The sequence below is a fragment of the Monopterus albus genome, unplaced genomic scaffold (genome assembly GCF_001952655.1).
Source record: "Monopterus albus unplaced genomic scaffold, M_albus_1.0 scaffold32.1, whole genome shotgun sequence".
NCBI lineage: Eukaryota > Metazoa > Chordata > Actinopteri > Synbranchiformes > Synbranchidae > Monopterus > Monopterus albus.
Genome location: NW_018127912.1, coordinates 1,418,482 through 1,438,670, shown reverse-complemented (window position 1 = coordinate 1,438,670; position 20,189 = coordinate 1,418,482). Strand labels below are relative to the sequence as shown.

Genomic DNA, 20,189 nt, shown 5'->3' with positions numbered 1-20,189 from the left:
CAGAAAAAAAAGGCAGCAAAGTCTCACATGCCATGTTTGAAATGGGCCTGTCTCTCTCAGCACACATGACTCCTCTGCTGTTCTCAAGGCTCTTCCTTTCAGGAGCCTTTGATCACATCATTCTCACACTCCTGTTGACAGTTTAGCACCTCAGTGCTGTGGGAGCCTCTGCTGCCCAGTGTTGTTTTCTTCCTGTCTGCCTTTTTATCCCAGTAAGCGGACAGTCCACACTTCCAAGTCCCTGAAGTAGTCTTTCACTGACTTCTTTCCATCCCAACATGCTCACATAATGCAACATTTTGTGGTTATTTTTCAAACATTATCATTAGGGAAGGAAATGGCTCAAAGCGGTTTCATCTTACATTAAAATGAAAACTGGCTAATTGGCTTCCAGGCTTCCGCAATATCCAGTACAACAGCCAACCCAGGAAAGAAATCTCTTATACTGAAGCAAATATGAGTGTACAAGGGAAGGCTTAAGACAGATAAAGTGTGGATAAGCAGCCAGAGGTTGTTGGGCATCACATAGAGCGAGGGACGAGGGGATTATGGTAAGAACATGAGAGGATGAGTGGATGAGTGAAGGATGATCTAAGGATTAACCATATAAACTGAAAACTCTCAATCAGCAGGCTAATACAGCAGTAAACATTTTGTAGCCTTGCACACACACACACACACACACACACACACACACACACACACACACACACACACACACACACACTATAACACAGCTTGTTATTTTCATTTAGGTGTGCATTTGTCTTTGTGGGTAGAAAGCTAAAATATTTACAGGTTTAAAGGTGATAAAAGAACAAAAAGGTAAAAATCACAAGCTAAAAATAACTAATGATATTGCTGATTGTTGTGTACAGAAAAAAGTAGTGGGAGGGTTTGATTGGAAAAGTGAAGGGTGTGGAGGAGTCTTCTTCTACAGAACTGATAAATTACAATCTACACCCCCACCTTGTGGTTTACAGAGCTTCACTGAGCCATATTGCTGTTACATGAACACTGTGTTGAGATAGGGAAGAAACAGAGAGCAAGATATTATTAAAGATGGGTTTTTGGATGCATTCGATATGCAGCTGTGTCCTTACCTGACTATGAGATGGGTAACCATGGTAACTGAGGGTCAAAGGGTCGTTGTTCTGAAAGAGAAGAGAGTAGATTAGAGAAGTTGTTTAATAATATTTATATTTCTCATGATTATAAGTTGTTTTATTCATCCTCATCTTTATTCTTTTTTAGCAGCGTCTCTATTTTTGACTTTACAGTTCTACTGTGTCACTGACTCCCAGTCAAATTAACTCCACTGGTGACACACTCCTACTATCTTCTCCGGAGTTTTCCACCCAGCAGATCTTTTGTCTGCTTGTAAAGACGTGATAATGGAGGCGAGAGAGATCATGTGTGCAGGAGATGTAAGACGGTAGAAAGAACCGAGTGTCACCACTGCTCTTATATCATAAACAGGTCGGGAGTATCAGTGAGCATGAAGTCCATTGGTGTGAAATGGCATCATGAGCCCTGATGCATTCTCCAATACAGTGTTCCAGCTGTGCAGAGAAGAGGTGCCTACGTCAAACACCTGGTGAGTAATTCCATTTAAACAAGACGCAAAGTAAGTAATTTGTTTGGAGTCATATATTAAGCAGAAATCATGTCCGTAAATCATGTCCCTAAAATAGATTTCAACTCATTATTCCGCCTCATAACACTGTGTTCTGGTTTTTATGCTAATGTATTCCATTAAAAAGGAAGATTTTCACAGCAATGACGACATGCTTTGAAGGGGGGAAACAGACTTGCCTGTCTCTGGCTTCATATCACTAAATTAGAAAACAACCCAGCTCCTCCCTCTCTCTCTCTCTGTTCCCTGTCCTTCCCCCTGATTTTCCTTTCATCTGGAACCAATGTCCCTTGTTTGCTCTGTCCCCAGGAGGAACACTTTACTTTGCACGCTTCACAGTTTGAGTTCGCCTGATTAATACTGTAGCCATCTAACTCTAGACCCCACGGGGCCATTTCACTAAAACTACACAACATTTCCAAATGCAAGCAGCTTGGTTGAGGAGGGGGCCGACGAAAGCATCTTTGTGACTGAAAAATGCAGTTTGTGTTAGTCTCACAGCCAAAAATGTACTTAGTGAGCTGGCTGTTGGGAGGTGGAAGCTCTAAATAATGAATCACCTCTTAGAGGCTTGAATAACATAAATAAAGTATAAACCTGATTTTACAGCAAGGCCAAACTCTAAACACAACATACTGTTGGTCTGGAACAGAAGGGGATCAAAACAAGAGCAAAAAAAAAAGAAGACAAAAACAGATGTACACGGTGGCACACTGTGCCTAAATAAAGGGGAATAGTGTTGCTAAAACACACATCTGGGAACATCGGGACTTCATATGAGCATGAGACTGAGGGAGGAACCAGAGCTGGAAACACAACAGGAAATGGACAGCAAAGAATTAAGATGGAGGGAGCAAAGACAGTGACTCACACATGAGCAGATTCATGTGCTTAATTTCCTTAAGTAACTGGGAGGACTGAGGGGGGGGGCTGCATGGAGGCTGGTCATGAGGAGTGTGTATCAGTCTCACTCTCAACTCCACAGTCACTTACACAGAACAAAAGAAAGCTTTTTCATACTTGGAGCAGATTATTCAAGGCTCCTGTTTTAGCTTTTCTGTGTGCGTTGAAAGAAGCACAACTCATTCTGGTCTGGGGGGTGGTAATGGTGGTGTTTTGGGGTTGTGGGGGAGAAGAAACTGCAGGGGAAGACCAGGTGAATAATCAGGAGGCCATAACAAAATGACTTCAGCCAACAGATGGCAAAGAAGGGAGGAAGGGGAAGGAGGGACGAGCGACCCACGTACACATGAACCCCGCCACTTATCTCCAAAACCTAGCGGGGGCGGCAGGCGTCTGTGTGTTCTCTAATTTGGTTACAAGACTCGCATCTATTCCTATCATGCCTTGGGACTGCTGCTCTTCTGAGGAGGACAAGAAGAACTACATTTCACTGCTCTGAGAGTCATCCTACCTAGGCGCAAAGCAGGACACTCCATACACTCAAGAGGATGTGAATCCATTTCACCCACAAAGCACTTATGTGCTAAGTTGGCCAGACAATCTCAAGTTTATTTTCCTCAACAAACCTTACATCCCTCTGACTTTCCAAAGTAAACGTACACATGGCTTTTCAGGAGCATGTTGGCTGGAGGATTTAGAAGTGGGCTTGACAGGTGTCGCGCTACAAATAACCACACAGGCTAGCAAATCACATGCAACATAACCAAACTTACGTCCACTACACTGATGTGCACAAGATTAAACTGTTATCTTTATCCAGCAGTTAACAGCATTTCAGATCTGAGTGGAGAGCATTTGTTAGTAATTATTTGGTGCTCAACATAACTGCCCATCATCATTACCCTATTATTTCATTGCGCCATCACTCCACTGATACCAGACCGATACTGGACTTCTGGGACCAGCGGCGATACTCATATGTAGTGGAAAATTTGATTTTTGATATTTTAGTTGGCATCCATTAAATTGTACAGTTGAAACATAAAATCAGCTGAACAAACAATGTAACAATGACCAGATTTATACAGACACCTTTATATAGAGGGCAGAAACTAATTATCATCAGTACTGACTAAACGGCAAATTATGTTCTTGATTCTTTCTTTGGTCTAGGAAATGTGAGAAAACATTTAAAAATATTCAAAACAATTTCCTGGCGCACAGGATGACGTGTTCAGATTGCATTTTTCAATGCACCCACCAGCGGTTTAAAACCAAGACATTCAGTTTACTCAGTGTATTATGGAGGCGCCTAACACAAAGAAAAGGAAGTGAATCGTCACACTGAAAAGCTACTGCAGGTATTCCAAGTTTTTAATCTTTTTTTAAAATTAATTCTAAATTGTTGCTAATTTCCATCCAATTAGCTAAGTGCCTTCTCATTGAAGCCGAGCTATAAATATTCTTAGCATAATGATCAACAAATATAGCATGTATACAGAAATGGAGTACCAACTGGTATACTGATTGAGCAAAATAAGAGATGTCATTTTCACCCCAAATATTAGTTTTCTACACAAAAAGACCACAATAGGACTGAATTTGCCGGAAGACAAAGAAATGATGGTGTCCAGATGATAAGTATGAATTTTATATAAATCACTAAACTGCAGTTAAGATGCAAGGACAACCAAACCTAAAGCGCATTACATCTGCCCCAAGAGCAAAGCACCAAACACGATTCAGTCAACAGACCCGTTGCTGGTGATTTATCACACAGAAACAGGAGCTCAAAAACTAAATAAATATTCTGAACCCACAGCAAGAGTGCATATTTCTTGCTGACGTTTTCATTCTATTTCAGTGCAGGGCCTGAGATGAAAGTACAGAGCAGTGATCCACCTACATTAATGTCCTAGTCAAGTCATTTGTCCTCAGCACTGTCACCCCAGGCAAACCCTTATTAGGTCAGAGAGAGCCCCAGTTCCTAAGCAGAGTGACAACAAAACACGGGCCGCTCAGCAGCACGCTAGATGGATATCGAAGCAGACAACCTCCTCTCGTCTTTTCCCAAAATCTGACTGGGGCTAGAGACGCAGGGTGTTTTTGAGACTCTCCCAGCGCCGGAAAGATGCGGGACTTCCCTGGTGCTCCACCGGAATGCAAAACGGACTCATACGGTGTTGTTCTTTTTATTGGGAGCACTCCAGCTGATGGCCTGTTCAGCAGATAGCTGAAGGTTCATTTACAATCTATTTACTATTGGACAAACACTGAGTGAGCACCAGGAGATCGGCAGCGAACATTTGAAATAATAACACTGAATGCACTCAGCTTTTTCCTTCCCCTTGTTGAGCGTTGAGTCATACACTGCATTCTGAATTCATTTATACCTGCACTGCTGCTCTGCTCAAACTTTGCTGATTTGACTTGAATGAACATTTCCACCCCATGCTGTGATGACATCACACCCTACCGGCTAATGAGAAAAACACCCGTGTCAATGGCCACACGGCAAAGATCCCATTATCAGGCTGCAGTGATACAAAGCATTGCTCTTTATCACAACCACACCCCACTGCCCCAGTTAACAGGTCAGAGTTCAACTCTTCCTGTGATGTCGCAATATATTTGTTTAAAAAAAAAAAGATGAATGGAGGAAAAGAGTGTTTTCCAAGGGGCAGGGATTGATCGGTTTGATGTAATGTTTTCCATCCTCCCCCTCCCCCTGAAGATTCGCTTTATATAAGTGTGCAGCTTTGTTTCTTGGAAAGCTGATTTTGTTTCTTGGAAAGCTGAGTGCTCACATTTAAGAAGTAGGAAAACTGAATGTCACTCAACCCAATTTACTTCCAGAATATAAATGGTGTCATCGGGTGAGGGGGGGAAAAAAAAAATACTTTTCTACAGTATATACACACTGGGATCAGAGGGAGATGTTATCCTGGCACAATCCACAGTGGAAAAATAGTCTACGTAGTGGAATCTTTTTTTAAAAGGTCAACCTTAAACTGACACCTGGTATCCAGCTTTTGGAGCCATACAAACATAAATACAGGGCTACAACTAAAACTGAATTTGGATTGTATTATCTTGATTGAGCATTTAGTGTATATCTGAAAAAAATGCCTACCACAGCTTCTTAAAGTCCAAGATGACACCTCCAAATACCTTTTGTCCAGAATCTAAGATTATTTACTGGTTCATACCAGTGTGTGTATGTGAAGGTGTGTTGTATAAATCCTCTGCATTAGATAAGGATCTCAGAGATCAGTGTGGTTATAATGCCCCCTCCAGTATGAGAAGTGATCCCATTAGCTGGAAACAAAGCCCCTTTACTGCCAGTGATAGGGCAAATCTGTTCCTGCACCAACTGAGCTTGGTGGGTGGGGGGTGGAGAGGGGAACTCTTCACCAACTCTCATTTCCGGACTGTCCAGCCAGCTCATGTTCAATACATTTTGGCGGATGAAGCTATTGATCTGCACTCCTCCTCCCACACAAACACATGCTCTTCCACTCACATCTGTTTTAAGTGCATTACTTTCCTAAGCCTGTCTGTCAGCACTCGCAGACAGCACGGCGATGTAAAGCTAGCCATTTAGTTGTCCAAACAGGAGCAAACAAGCCACTTCACCTCCATTACCAGGGCTTTCACGGTGGAGTATTAGCTTTCTATCTCAGAATGGAGTGCTTCACCCTTCATGATAGACCCCGATGATGTCCCTGGTGTCCTCTTGCTCTCCAGTGATGCTCTATTAGGAAATATTTGCTGGTGAGCCAAAGCAGCAAACTTGTTTCACTGACATTCAAAGGAAATTGTTTAAATGCAGAATGAGAGGCTATTCCAAACACTGCAGTACTAATGCTGATACAGGGTTTGATAATCAAGGTAATTACATTGATTAGGTTTGGACTGATTGCCCTCCAATAATACTGGAGGTTGTTGATTACCTCAAATACCCCCCTCCGTCCTCCCTCACCCACTCAGCCATCACACAGGCAAATGCTGACATCAATTTCCATTCCAACCAAATGTTGTCCGCACCATTATTCCACAGGCAGGAGGGTCTTTTGCATAATAAAGGTCAAGTTTGTTTACATTCTCTGCTCTCTGCTGGCTTTACAGATATTCATAAAACAGTCGATGCTCTCTGGAGAGTTTGTAAGCCACAGGATGTCTGAGCAGCAATGTGACAGCCCAGTGGACACCATGGATTATGTACATTCTCTCAAAGTGCATTTCTGCAATCCCCTCTTAGAAGTGGGTATTTCCCGCAGTGCTTGGGAACGGACTAGGCCCATTGGTGGTTTCTCTGCTGCAGCTATCTGCATACATCTACTCCTTAGACAAGGGAAGAGATCACAAATACAACCACAGTATAATAGCTTAGAGAATTTCTTCATGTGCATTTTTAAGATAAATGTCTTGCACCACGCTTTTATTTCGCCTGAGGTGTCGTGCCTGCAGATTCTGGAAAAACATTTTCCTCCTCACCTGGCCAACCTCGCCGATTCCTCCAGAGCCGTCGATTCTGGGCCGCTTGCACTCCGCCCCGGCTGAGTCCACCAGAGCCGCCGCTGTCTGTCCGTCGGGCTCCGGGTCTCCGCGCTTCATGCCCCGAACAGCTGCAGGAGCGCCGCCCGGGTTCGGATGCACCCCGGCCATGTCCAGCTCTCTATCCCGGTCCATGAGACCCCGGGACACAGGCAGCATGATGGATGCGACGTCGGTCGACATTAACATCTAGAAAATATTATCCAGTCCCCGCTCTGGAGCTAAACTGGGGCTTAAATAAACCCAATCTGAGGCACCTTGTGCGTAAAGGTAACCTGTGGTGGATTTGTCTATGCAGTTAAACCCGTCTTTTAACGTTGCCAAGCAGCCTTTACTGTTTTCTCTACTGGGCCTTTGTATGACCCCCTAAAGAGTTGATGTGTGTGGAACTGTTTTGGTTCACTGGTTGAGCAATGTAACGCACACGCCGCGTTTTGTTTAAAAAAAAAACAAAAGGCTCATAAACACCACCCTTGCAAACACAGTGACTCAACACAAACAGAATGTCCGCTAAAACATAAACAAGCTTGTCAGGTTCATTTCCAGCTATGGAGCCCCTGTTTGCTGACCGTGTATTAATTTACTGCGGGGCTGTGAGGCCTACGATATTTCAGATCACAACAAACCAATTCAATAAACACGGGTCAAAACAATAGCGCACAGCCTACCAGCCACTTTCCATCTGCTTTTAATTTCTCTACGACAGTCGTCTGCTTTTAAAAGCACACCAACATCCTACCGCAACCTCAAGAAGAAAAGCCCCTCAACATGTCTTCCCTGTCGCCTTTCTCCTCCGTCTTATTGGCCACACTCTTACACCACGGAGCAGAGGTTCTCTGAAAGTCAATCCTCGTCAGGAGCTTTCTCTCCCCCCCATGTTAGCGCGCAGCACAAAACGACGATTTCTGCCTTTCAACAAACGGACGAACACAGTAGCAGCGGTGTTTCCTTCTCTCTCTCTCGCCTATTATTTTCTTTCCTCTCTCCGTTTTCCCGGTGTGCTCCTGCAGCGTATTACAGAAAGGAAACTGCCCTCACTCCCTCCCTCCTCCTACTCTCTTGCTGTAGTCATTCCCCTCCTCCTATCTTCCGCTCTCCCTTTGAACGCTGAGCCAGGCAGCCATGCAGCCTGCAGATACACGCAGTGTGCCGCAGTGCTTCTATACATTTCACCGAGGGGAGGTGTGTGTGTGTGAGTGGGGGCCCTTAAGAAGCAGTCATTTTCTCACACACACACACTATATCCCCAAATGCTTAAATCAAGTGTTTCTTCTGTTCTTTACATTTCCACTACTGCCAAATTCTCTCTCTATATATAAAAAGCTTGAGTTTTAGTTTTCCATGCCTTCGAAATGTGTTCACATTAAATGGCATAACATTGAAGGGGTGGACTTATCAGAAGGTCCAGCTCTGGAAGATTTCATTCCTAACCCATTACACAACCCATACACAGGCCAAGGTCTTCACACAAGCCCGGCTGTGAGTCATGCAGCATGAAATACCTTATGTTCCTCTGGCATTTTTATTGCTGGGATGACACCCAGTGGTCAAAGGCTACCATGAGAGGATATACCTCAAAGGTAACTAACTTGCTGCAGCATGCTACAGTACAAGAGAAGCTGAGGTTAAAATCCTGATTCACAAGCTTTGAAAGGGGTTGGCTTTTACCTGTACCAGCTGCAGCCAGGAGATGGTTAGCTTGGGGTAAAAACTAGAAGGAGTACCCACTGGCTCTTCCCAAAGGCAGCAAAATAACCACCTACTAACATCTCTAAAGCTCAGCAATTAACATGTTGCATCTTTGTTTAAACTGCACAAAAAGCAACAAGTGAAAACAACAATTCAGTATTTTACAGAGGGTTACTGTTCCTCCGTTTCCAGTTTTTGGGTTTAGCCAAGCTATTTGTCTTTAACAGATGCCAGAATGGTATAAACCTTCTCATTTTCAGTTATCTTGTTCAAATAGATACTTAATATTGTAAAACTACTGTAGGTTTTACATGGCAGGGAACAAAGACAAGTCTCGGTAGGGCTCAGTCCACGAGGGCCAAGTGTTCATATAAACTACTGCCTCCCACTTTGACAGTGCTGCAAAACCTAGTGGTTGCAAGCTTTGAAATAAACACACTCAAGCACCCAATGTCCTTAAGGAGCTTTTATTGGTGGTTAAACAAGTGAAGTCTGAGACCTAAAAATGAGGAGACCAGACAAGATATGGTCAAAGTGGACAAATATACCTGGTGCACTTTAACAGAAGTGCACAGTTATAGTACTACCTACCTTGTCATATTGACCAACATCAAGCATCTTTCATGTGATAACTGAAAAACAGGAAATGGATCCATCTTAATAAATAATTCAATACTCTCCTCATTAACAAGTCGTTGTCCTGCTGTCATATGCAACCGTAGCCACTACTGGCTCAAGCTGTTTGCAGTGAGGAGGAATGTTGTAATGGGGCTTGTTCATGTGCGTTTTCATGTGACCTCACAAAGTTCACGAGGGTGTGGTTGGTGGTTTCAGGACAGAAAGCTAATTTTCCTCACTGTCGTTGGCCAAAGCAACCCTCAACACAAGGCCCATCACGTGGCGAGCAGACTTCAGTTGAACACATGAAGTAGATCTGAGAGGGAAAGTAGAGCAACATTTCATGCACTAGTCCAAATGTGTGCACATTGTACTATGACTAACAGCTGCTGGCAACTGGAGATTTTACCAGAATCTGCAGTTCACCAACATTTGAATTTTCCACTGTATGAGTTTGCTGAATAAAATAGAGTAATATAGACTTTATTAATTACCAGGTCGCAAATTCATATGCACTCAAGGCAGACAGCTGCATGTTGAAGGTTTTTTTTTCCTTATTACACACAAAAAAAACTGCAGGAGAAGAATGCAAAAAGCAATGGTTTGGCATGGGAAATACAATAATTTGCTTTTTTCTAGAGATTTAGATGAGAAGACTGAAATCACACTTGCCAGTCCATCAAATATGAGGCTATAGCCAGCAGCTAACTAGCAATTATCCTAGCATTAAGACCAGAAAAAAGGAGGAGGAACATCCAACTTCGTTCTGTCCAAAGGGAACAAAACAACCCTCTGCTAGCCATTTCCATGTTCAAGTGTTTGTGCTAAGCTCATCAAACATCCCTTGGCTGTAGCTTCATATTTATCCCACAGATGTGAGTGTACTGAACTTTTCATCCAACACCGACAAGCAAGTGTGTGCATTTCCAAAGATGCCTAAAGATTTCCTGATATCAAATCCAATGTTTGTGTAGAACATTTCAACCAGACTTACAGTTTAAAGTCCATACACCAAGATCAAAATACTACCAAAATGTCTTAAACTGGAAAAATAATAGTTAGACATCTCTAATATTTTCCAATCATTATTTACAGAGATTAAGGATAGCTGCTCATCCTTACCTCTTCATCCAGATCCTTGAAATCACCATCAGGAAGGAACTGGAAGGTGCTGATGGTGAAACGACGGGTCTGACCCGGAGAAGACGGTGGTTGAGGGTCAGGCAGTACAGCCTGTTTAAGGGCTGGATCCAAGGGGTTTGGACATCTAGGAAGTAACACTGGATTAGTAAGCCAATTAGATAACAAGTCTCAAAAAATCCTTCCCCTTTACTTTCCCTGTTCTCTCCTTTCAGTGAAAAACAAATGTGAACCTTCATCTCTGTTCCTGCCACAGTAATTCCCTCCTCTGCTGAACTCAACTGTTATTTATTTTTTCTGCTGATGTTCTTGTCACACAGGAGATGTTTCAACATACCCATTGTAAAGCAGCACCCACACAGCATTTCCAGAGCGGGGGTAGGCCACACAGAAGTGCACCAGCAGCACCAAACTGGGATCCGGGGCGTTAAGCAGCCGCACTTCCAGGTAAAGGGGTTTCCCCAGCAGCATCTGCAGGGGCTGGTGATACTGAGGGTAGTAGCTGCTGTACTGGCCATCTGGGACAAGAAGAGGTGTATTTGAATAACAGCATATTTCACTCACTCAAAACTGGGTAGGAGTTCTACAGTTGGTCAGTAAAGATGTTAAGTACTCATGTGGCCCTGAAATTTGAGATGTTATTTAATCATTAGGTTCTATCCATCCTTACCTGGCATACACTCGTGTTCTTTGACACAACCACAATGCTAAGCAGCTGTTAGCGCTGAAATGAACACAATTTACCTTTGGCAATCCTGAGCTGGACTCCAAATATCCCTTGGGTCTGAACTCCAGGTCCAAGAGTAGGTGTTTTAACCAGGTAGCCCACAGTCAGGACAGTATCTGGCAGATAGTGGCACTCTACTAACAACCTGACAATGGGACAGAACATGTGCTAATAATGCATCATTGATTGGTGAGCATAAAAACTGACAAGAAATACAGGAGAGGGCAGTCACCAGTGATTGGTTAAATGTCCCTGTCTTCACACTTCAATCATTACAAGGACACTGTGTGAAGAGGCACTTATACAGGTCTGGAGGTAAAACAAGGACTTCAGTGAGCGGACCACGGCCAAAGCAGTGCAGACGTCACATTTCTGCAAGTCTGTGTTCTGCTTGATAAACTGCTCGTAGGGTTTCAGTTACTGGCTGATTGTTGCACTATGGAGTGATCCTTCACATCATCTGTCCTCCCTCTGCTCAGCCCTCATAAACAGAGACCAACACAGAGAGAATACAGTGGGGGGGAAAAAAAGCAGGAGGGTGCATGACAACCTAGGAGGCTAAGCAGGGCGAAGTACGGGGTATACCGCTCGTTAGGTTTCAATAGTGGAAATGCAGCAAGAGTAGCTGATGAACATAGCGGCGCATTTAGCAGCTAATGAGGCAGATTTCCCTCAGGAGTCAGTAGAGACCAAAATCAGAGATGTGAATATTGGACTTACATTTGCCAGGCACCCAGAAACAAGACTCCAAAATAACGATAACTTTCCTCCATGACTGCTGGATGCGCAAATAACCAAGTGATTGGTAACAAGTTCACCATATCAAATCAAAAACTACTTTAATAGACAAATTAAAATGTAATATGAACTAACTAATATAAACTAACTGGTCTGTTTTCTTGTTAAAACAAAACCCCTGCATCCTCTCAGCACTTCTGGGAACATGGTTACTCTGAGCAACATGTTCTGACCTGACAGGAGAACTTCTTGTGATGGTGCCATAGTTGAGGCTGATTGCCTGAAACCTGCTGATAACCTCCACCATATAGATCACTGCTTTGCCCACCGTCTGTCAGGACAGAATCAGACATACAGTTTAGTATATGGACACTAGGTAAATACTAAATGATCCACTTAGTGTATTTGAGCGGGACAGGCCACTTAAAGCATAACACTTGGGTTATTAAAGACTTTTCTGATTACTGACAAGTCCCGTAAACAGATCAAAACCAAAAATGTTTGTTTTATGGTTTCTCTTGACTGTCACCTAAATCCCAGCCCACTGATTCCTACAGAGTTATTTAAAAATGGATCAATAAACTAAAATAATAATAATCCCTATGTTCGCAGTAATAAAAAGGGATGTTACCCAGTTTCTGGACAATAATGGGGCTCCTATGGCACAAAGGAATTACTATAGCTATATCAAGCTTTGGATATACAGGAAAATAATTTCAGTACAAGTTCACAGTTTATTTTGTCCTTTTCATGGCTTTTGCTGACAATTAAGAAAAACAGAATCTCACCAGACTTGTCCAATCCAAGACTTGACATCAATATTCTAGGAAAGGTTCATTAAAGCTCACCACTCTGCGTGTCCCACAGCCGTCTATTGGGATCTTGAACAGGGCATATTCAGAAGTCACTCTCTGAGGTTTGCAGGCGGAGTTGTCAGCAGTGGTAAGAAAGGCAGGGGAAAGAGGGGGCTCCGTGAGGGTGGCAGGCACCAAGAAGACAAAGTGGCGGTCAATAGTGCACTCTGGAGGAGGACACACACACACATAGTTCTGTAAAGGTCAGATGAACAAAAGGTCAAAAATCTCAGGAGGCAACTGATAATGAGACCCAAGGTATCTTATACCCTTTTCACATTCTGTGTCAGTCCCAGCTTGAATCATACTGTGCTGGCCCTAAATAAGCCTCTCCGCACATCCTTCCACTGCACTGTAGCACTTCCATTTCTTTACCCAAAATAACTAAAGTCTACTCGGCTCAGGGCTGTGAAAATGCCACTGGGGATGCAGACTGCAGCTCACCATCCATGGGGTAGTAGCAGGCAGGGGGGTACTTGCTGAAGCAGCAGCCCACAGAGAGGCACTGTGGCTGGGATACAGAGCTGGGTCCGCAGGGGAGACGCTGTTCGCTAGGAAGCTCGCACTCTGAGGGACAGCACGACAAATGTCAGCCCCACAGTTAAAATAACTCTGAATGTCCAGGAAAGAAAAAAAAAAAGCCTTTGATGAATAGAATAGCCTTTCAGAGATGTAAAAATAAAAACTACCTACCTTTTCCAGACCCTGGGATGACAAGTGGACAGGAAAGCTGAGCCTCCCTTTGCCCATTTACTGTCATATAGACAACAGTGATGATGTACATTTGGCCCTTTCAGAGAAAAGTATTTTTACAAGCATTAATAGGTACAACAAATGGCCAATTATACAGAAGGTCATGTGCTCAGCATGAGATCTGAGTCAATACTTGCCTGCACACTCATGCGGCAACGTGAGTGTAACTGGAGACTCAAACGGATTTGGCCATCCTTGCCTTTGATTACAGAATACCCACAGTGCTTTGGGGCATCCTGGAGTTTCATCTGGTTCCCTTTCATGTCTGAGAAAGTACATGCCAGACCATACAATGAGATATTTTTGTGTAGATTTTAAATGGCACAATTATAGCTCTCAGCATGGTGACTCCCATTCCCATCCCTCCCCCCAACCCAAGTTAAAATTCAGCTCAGGCAGACCTGATGGCAACCATATGCACTTGGAAAATATACACTAAAATATATAACTGCATGCACACACACACCTTTAACAACAATTCCAGAGATGGGTCCAGAGGGGAGCTCCACGGTCATTCGATGGTAGGAGCAGGACACTTTAGGCTTTGGGACAACAAATGGGCTGATCTTCTCCTTGGTGGTACTGGGGGGGCTAGGGGAGGCTAGTAGGCTAACCACTTCAGGAGTTTCAGGGGTACTTTCATATGGGCATTGCAGGTCCACAGTCCTATACTGCGCCATGGACAGGTCCCAAAACCTCAGAGTTAAGGAAATGGTCGCGGGAGACTAAAGAGAATGAGATCAATAAATCACAATGAATAACTAAGCATGGTTTCCAGCTCCTGTATTCAAAAAAAAAAAAAAAAAAAGTCTGAAAGTTGAATTCAAATTGCAAAAAAATGTGTTCTTACCATCTGTGTTGCACAGTCCATAAAAACTCTCCCCAGTACAGATGCATACAGAGCCAATGCTGCATACACTCCATATGGGATTAATCATAAATGTGAGGTGCTGATTGGGGGGAATGTTATTCTTTGTTCCATATACAAGCAGGAGTGGAGTAATAAACTGCTAACTGGTGCAAACCAACAGCAACAGCAAGCTGGGATAGTTGTGTTGTACTACATGAAGGCATTTTTTATATACACAATACGGTGAAGAGGTTTTTAGACAATTTAGATGCTTAGATTATTACTACAGCATAATATAATCCAGTACAACACCACAACTACAGTTGACCACACAGCTCAACCAAAACCAGGAAATGTTTTTATCATTTAGGCTTTGTGACTATAATGGTACCATTATAATACTACTTCTTTATTGAACTTGTATGTTCTGTTGTATAAACACTAAAATCCTGTTATTGCAATTTAAGTTAAGGTATTTATATGGCTGCCAGGACAAACATCCATTATATTAAAAAGGTAAAGAACATGGTGACATACTACATTTGGCATGTTAACTGTGAGTATGTCAGGTACCAACAAAGCTCACACAATGGCATTTCATGATACTTTGGTTACAAAGTCAAACATGAATTTTGAAGTTTGTGTTGCAGCAAAGAAACGATCTTTTATCATTCCTTTAAAATGGGTTAAGTCAAACTGTTATACAAGTGATGACACATTTACAGGCAGTGGCAAAGCACTATGGAGGATCTCACCCGTGACTTGCTGTGGCAGGCAGGCAGAGGAGAGTGAAGGATTACTCCAGGGCCGTGACCCATCTGTAGCCTGTACCCACAAAGCGGAGAGACGCTGAAGAGGAACAGCCATTTCTTCATGTGGTCTGATGGAAGAATCAGTGATGTTAGATCTCTGATATCTGTAACAAACTTCATATACTTTCCTTTAGAAAGAGTGATCCGGCGTGTCTGAGCAAACAACAACCTGATTAACATTATACTGTAGATGCTGATCTGGAATCAGCAACAGTTCATTTAAGATGCTTAAATAGACCAAATCAATATAGTCATCATTACAACTGTCAGGTTCTGTAGTTTTCTCCAGTGTCTCTACTGACTTGCATTTCAATATTCAAGACAGCCCCTGGAAAACAGGAGATCGCTCAGATTAAATTACATCCCCAGAAATATAATCAGCAAGTACTTTGATAGTCAGTTATTCAAGTCATTTTGCTAACTAAAAATAGCAAATGCTCACTGGTCCTTCTCATTCTCAGATTTTGTTTCTTTACTTTGACATAAAGGACACTAAAAGGAATAAATTACAAATTTAGGAATTTAAACACAATACTGGGCTCTGGAAAACTATTAACTTTTTCTTTTTTTACTATTTAACATTTTAAACATCTGCAGAATGTTTGATAATGAAACTATTAGTTGCAGCCCTGTATATTTTATATATTTGTTTAAAAAAAAAAAAAAAAAAAAAGCACAAATGCTGACCTCTGACCTGGATGGAGTCTGGGTGAGCAAAAGGCAGGAAGATGACCATTCTCCTTGTTAGACACCGGAGGTGGTGCATCTCTGGAGTCGGATGAACTGTTGCAGTCATAATAGCAGAAGTAGTGGTGGCTGAAGGCTTTCTCACTGGTAATTGAGTATCTCTATACTGGGGCACAGGAGGGTAGTGGAGAGGATGATGGGGATAATAAGGATAAGTATAGTAGGTACACATGCTGTGAGTGGCGCCAGGGGGGCAGGTGGCTTGTGAAGCTGTGAGTTTCTGAGGAATGGTTGGAGGCTTCTCTTTGGCAGCCAGAAGAGATGGGAAGTAAAAGGGGTAAAACTGGCCAGAGGGATAAGGGGGACTGTCCGGTTTTTTGGGAACCGTAATCCTGGTGGTTGGATGTGAAGCAGCAAGTGGTTGCACCTCAAGATCAGGGTTTGGGTAGGAAACTGGTCCATAAGGATAGTGAGAGCTGTAAAAACTAGGTGGATAAAATAGACCCTCGTCATAGGGGTAAGGCAGAGCAGAGGGATACTGAGAAGGCCTGGGAGATAATTTATAAGCTTGATGGGAATGACTACCCTGAGTTGGGCTACGATTTGAGACAGATGTAGTTTGATCCACCAACGAAGGCTGGTAATAAAGGGAAGGAAGCTCTGGGTGCTCTCCAGGAGAGCTGGGTAACTCTTCAAGCCCTGTGGGGTAGAGGAACTGCTGCTGTTGGGGCTGGTGCCCTGGAGGACTGTCAGAAGTGGGCTGGGGGCGGCGTGGGGGTTGTGGACCAGGAGGATAGACCTGGGGAAGCTGGGGGTACTGGAGCCCAGGGTATGAGTAGTCTGGAATATGAGGAGGGGGAGGAGGAGTGGGGAGTGCATGACTAACAACATCTGGAAAGTAGGGAAACTGAGGGTCACCAGGAGATGGAGTAGGAGAAGAGGGCGGAGAGGGGGCGGATGGAAACTGTGGAGGGACTGGACAGGAGAGTTTGTATCCCTGATCATCTGTTATAAACTGAACATACAGGCTGTCCTGAAAGAAGAGAATCACATTTAAAAAAACTATTTATACAAGCCAACAGCCTCTCACAGTAATGCATTAAAATTAGACAACTTACTCCGATAGTGATACAAGGAGCACTGTAGGGGATGTAGAAGGTGAGCTCCTCAGGCTGGGAGTGGACATGATACGCACACTCTTCAGATACAAATGGTCCCCAACCTCCATTCACTGCAAAGTTTTTATCACATCTCACTCAGTCGATATAACACTCAGTAAATTTAAATTCAACTACCTTCAAGTGAATTAAGTAAGTCATTAATAATCAGTATACATCTCCACCAGAATTTTACTCCTGGCAGCACAGAGACAGCAATTTATGGAACAACTCATCATTAAACCCCCTTTAAAGTGAACATACCCATGACTCCCAGCAGCAGTATATCCTGCTCCTGCCCATGTGTCTGTACCGCCATGCTGTAGGGGGAGCAGAAGACTGACAGGGTAGAGGGGGATGAGGAAGGGGCAGGAGTGAACATCTGCACTGGACAGGAGAGCTTCAGTGGGCTGCCCCACCACAGCAGGGGCAGCACATGACTGCCATTCTGACAAAAGGGAAACAAGGAGGTGATGAACACAGGGCACAGGTATGACTGCCGGTGAAATATACAGCATCTGCTGCCGTTACCTCATGTGTAACATAACATGCATCGAATGGCACCATCACCTCAAGGTCACTCCATGACATCCTGACTGAGTACCCACAGTATGGTGGTAACTGGAACAGGGAGATGGGAGAGGATCCCCCTGCAGAGAGAAAATGGTAAACAGCTGATTTTAGTGCTGAAATAAACTGGTGATTAATTAATTAGTCTACAGAACATTTACTATTTTCATAAATGGTTTAAGCATCTAGCAAGCTTTAACTTGTGTTCTAGGGATTTTTGATTTCTCACCATTTTACCGCTCAACCAATCAATTAATTGATAAAATAAGCATGTTAATAGAAAATGAAAATAGTTGCAGCCCTAGCTACATTTTAGAAATCAACAGTACACTAGTTTCAACATTTGTACACCACACTGCATATAATGTAAAGTAAATTACTTGTTCATTCTCTTTTACATAAACTAGAAAGGAAAACAATGAAACTATGCATTACATTCACACTCTCACTTTCCTCAAGTTTCTATATTATTTGTAAGAAACGAGACTCTTTCATTTCCTTTTATTTGCATATTCTAATCCTGATATACTGAAACAGCACCAGTCCAAACACCTTCAAGAGGAACGATATGTAACCTTACCTCTGTCCACTAACAGATGTGCGAATCCTTGACCTGAGGCAGTGAAGGTCATGGCATCATCATCACACTGCACCAAAGGCCTCATAGCCAGCCATTCAGAGGAACGTGGACCGGAGTCAAACGATGGGCCCCAAACCTTCCCCTGGTCTCCATGAAAGCCTGAAGGACATAAGACAGACATGTAAACAAAGAAGATGCTAGACTGGGTTGTTATGTGCTCTGCTGTTCCACTGCACTCCCATAACACTCAGGGTGGACAGTACAATAGGCTGCAATACAGCTTTTCCACATGCGCTCCATGTAAGCAGATGTTGATGTTAAAATGTGGCGTTTCCCGTTACGTTACCTGTTACATCTGCTTGATATCCATATTCAGAGCCTAAAGACGAGGAGCTTGGTTCCACACTGATATTACCGACAACCCAGGATAAGCTGCTGGGCGCAGACTTGCTGCCAGTTTCATTATGTGTCCATATACTGAAATATGGGAACGGCTCCTCGGAAAAGGCAACAGATTCAGGCCGAAGCTGCTGGAGTCGCGGCTTGTCCGATGTGCGCAGATTTGCGTCCTGACTCTGCTCATCCCGGCGCCAATTTCCTTGCTGGACGTCGCTGTCTTGTTTAAACTTTTCCCACTTCGCTAAACTCACCGAATAGCAAACTGGAAAAACGTGAAAATAAACAACTACCACAAATAAAGAGAAAGCTTTTTTTATTCTCTGTTCGCAAGACATCACCGGATTCCTGTTGCTTTCTGCGCACAACGCACGCAGGTGCCACCTGAGAGCGATCAATTAAGAATCACCAAGAATGGACCAATTAAAAACCTATGCCCACGTGGTAAAGCTGAACGAATGAGAGAAGTTATCAACTTTGCTTCCTAAATCTTTTAGCTGATATATTTTTCCAACCCACTAACGAATAGTAACAGTTTGTGTGATTTTTGTAAAGGCCCTTTTGGGTGGATTATATAACAGTTGTAGTGTGGAAGTTTGTTTTAACCTGCATCTTAGAATTATTTTCATTATGGCTTCATGTGTCAGTTATTTTCTAGATTAATCAATGTCCACAAATAGTGTAAAAGTCCATACCCATCCCTTTAGGGAAGGTATGAAAGGATGGATTTGTTTCTGAGATAGCTTGCTGGTGTGGTGGTAGGATGTCCCCATTTTACAGCCTGTTAAGATGATATCTAGGTGGATAAAGAATGTCCCAAGTCTAAATTTGTGCACTAAATACACAAAACACGGTAGTCAAAGTCAGGAATAAGACTATTGTCCTCATTTCTTCTTGAAAGATGTCACTACTTCAAAGAGGCCCTTTCAGCAGCTGCTGCTTCTTCTTTCCAGTTGATACCCACAGCACAGTGGATGTTAGACTGTACCTTCTGCAGAGGCCCACATGTTGTGACTGGGATAGAAAACTCCACTGGCTCAGAGGTGGCATACGAGGGGAACCAGCTCTGCTCAGCACCCACTCAGCCTTCACCGTGAGGATATGACAAATCATCGGGGGTCAGATATAATGGTTGTAATCTGGACTTCTATTCAAACTTCGTGCTAGGAGAAAATACTTCCCCTACTCTTTTCCCACACTCTCTGACAATAATACAGCTCTCATGTGATTTTCGTCTCAGCAGTACTACATAGCAATAAAAACAAAGACTTACACTAATGGCTCCATCAGCACCCAGTCAGCCTTGCACAAAGTTATGTAACACATGGCTTGTAAGAAATCCATTTACTCCAAAGGAAATATTTGGTTTCACTGGAGCTGATCCAAAGATATTAGACTTTAACAACACTACCACATCATGTACTACTATTACATTCAAGTCTCAGAGCTAAACATCTGGGTTTCCAGAAAAATAAATAGCTACATACAAATGTTCTCATCAAGACTCAGGATGAAAAAATAT

General features: G+C 43.1%; 2 protein-coding genes across 2 annotated transcripts in view; both read right to left on the bottom strand.

Moving 5' to 3' along the window:
* The window catches only part of LOC109958387 (RNA binding protein fox-1 homolog 2-like), a 19,881-nt gene extending 11,639 nt beyond the window's left edge, over positions 1 to 8,242 (bottom strand). Inside the window, exons 1-2 of the mRNA XM_020596971.1 lie at positions 7,037 to 8,242; positions 1,104 to 1,154 (exon numbers count right to left, since the gene is read on the bottom strand). Of these exons, the coding sequence (XP_020452627.1) occupies positions 1,104 to 1,154; positions 7,037 to 7,285 (300 nt within the window). The 5' untranslated portion in view covers positions 7,286 to 8,242. The remainder of the gene's footprint in view (positions 1 to 1,103; positions 1,155 to 7,036) is intronic.
* A 994-nt stretch (positions 8,243 to 9,236) lies between these two features.
* Positions 9,237 to 19,078, bottom strand: LOC109958484 (uncharacterized). The gene is made up of 19 exons (XM_020597172.1): positions 18,618 to 19,078; positions 18,272 to 18,430; positions 17,653 to 17,771; positions 17,386 to 17,569; positions 17,083 to 17,195; positions 15,965 to 16,997; positions 15,221 to 15,345; positions 14,082 to 14,340; positions 13,753 to 13,880; positions 13,556 to 13,652; positions 13,307 to 13,429; positions 12,857 to 13,029; positions 12,242 to 12,339; positions 11,288 to 11,415; positions 10,881 to 11,061; positions 10,526 to 10,670; positions 9,643 to 9,719; positions 9,377 to 9,417; positions 9,237 to 9,284 (listed from the first exon to the last, which is right to left on the bottom strand). The coding sequence occupies exons 1-18, from the start codon at positions 19,003 to 19,005 to the stop codon at positions 9,396 to 9,398; spliced, it is 3,552 nt and encodes a 1,183-aa protein (XP_020452828.1). The 5' UTR covers positions 19,006 to 19,078; the 3' UTR covers positions 9,237 to 9,284; positions 9,377 to 9,395.
* Between the last annotated feature and the right edge of the window lie 1,111 nt (positions 19,079 to 20,189).

Coding starts and splice junctions, on each gene's coding strand:
- LOC109958484 (XM_020597172.1), bottom strand. CDS start 19,005: ATGTCTTGCGAACAGAGAATAAAAAAAGCTTTCTCTTTATTTGTGGTA. Junction 17,196..17,385: donor ACTGCTGCTGGGAGTCATGG/GTATGTTCACTT, acceptor AAAACTTTGCAG/TGAATGGAGGTTGGGGACCA. Junction 16,998..17,082: donor CTCCTTGTATCACTATCGGA/GTAAGTTGTCTA, acceptor CTCTTCTTTCAG/GACAGCCTGTATGTTCAGTT.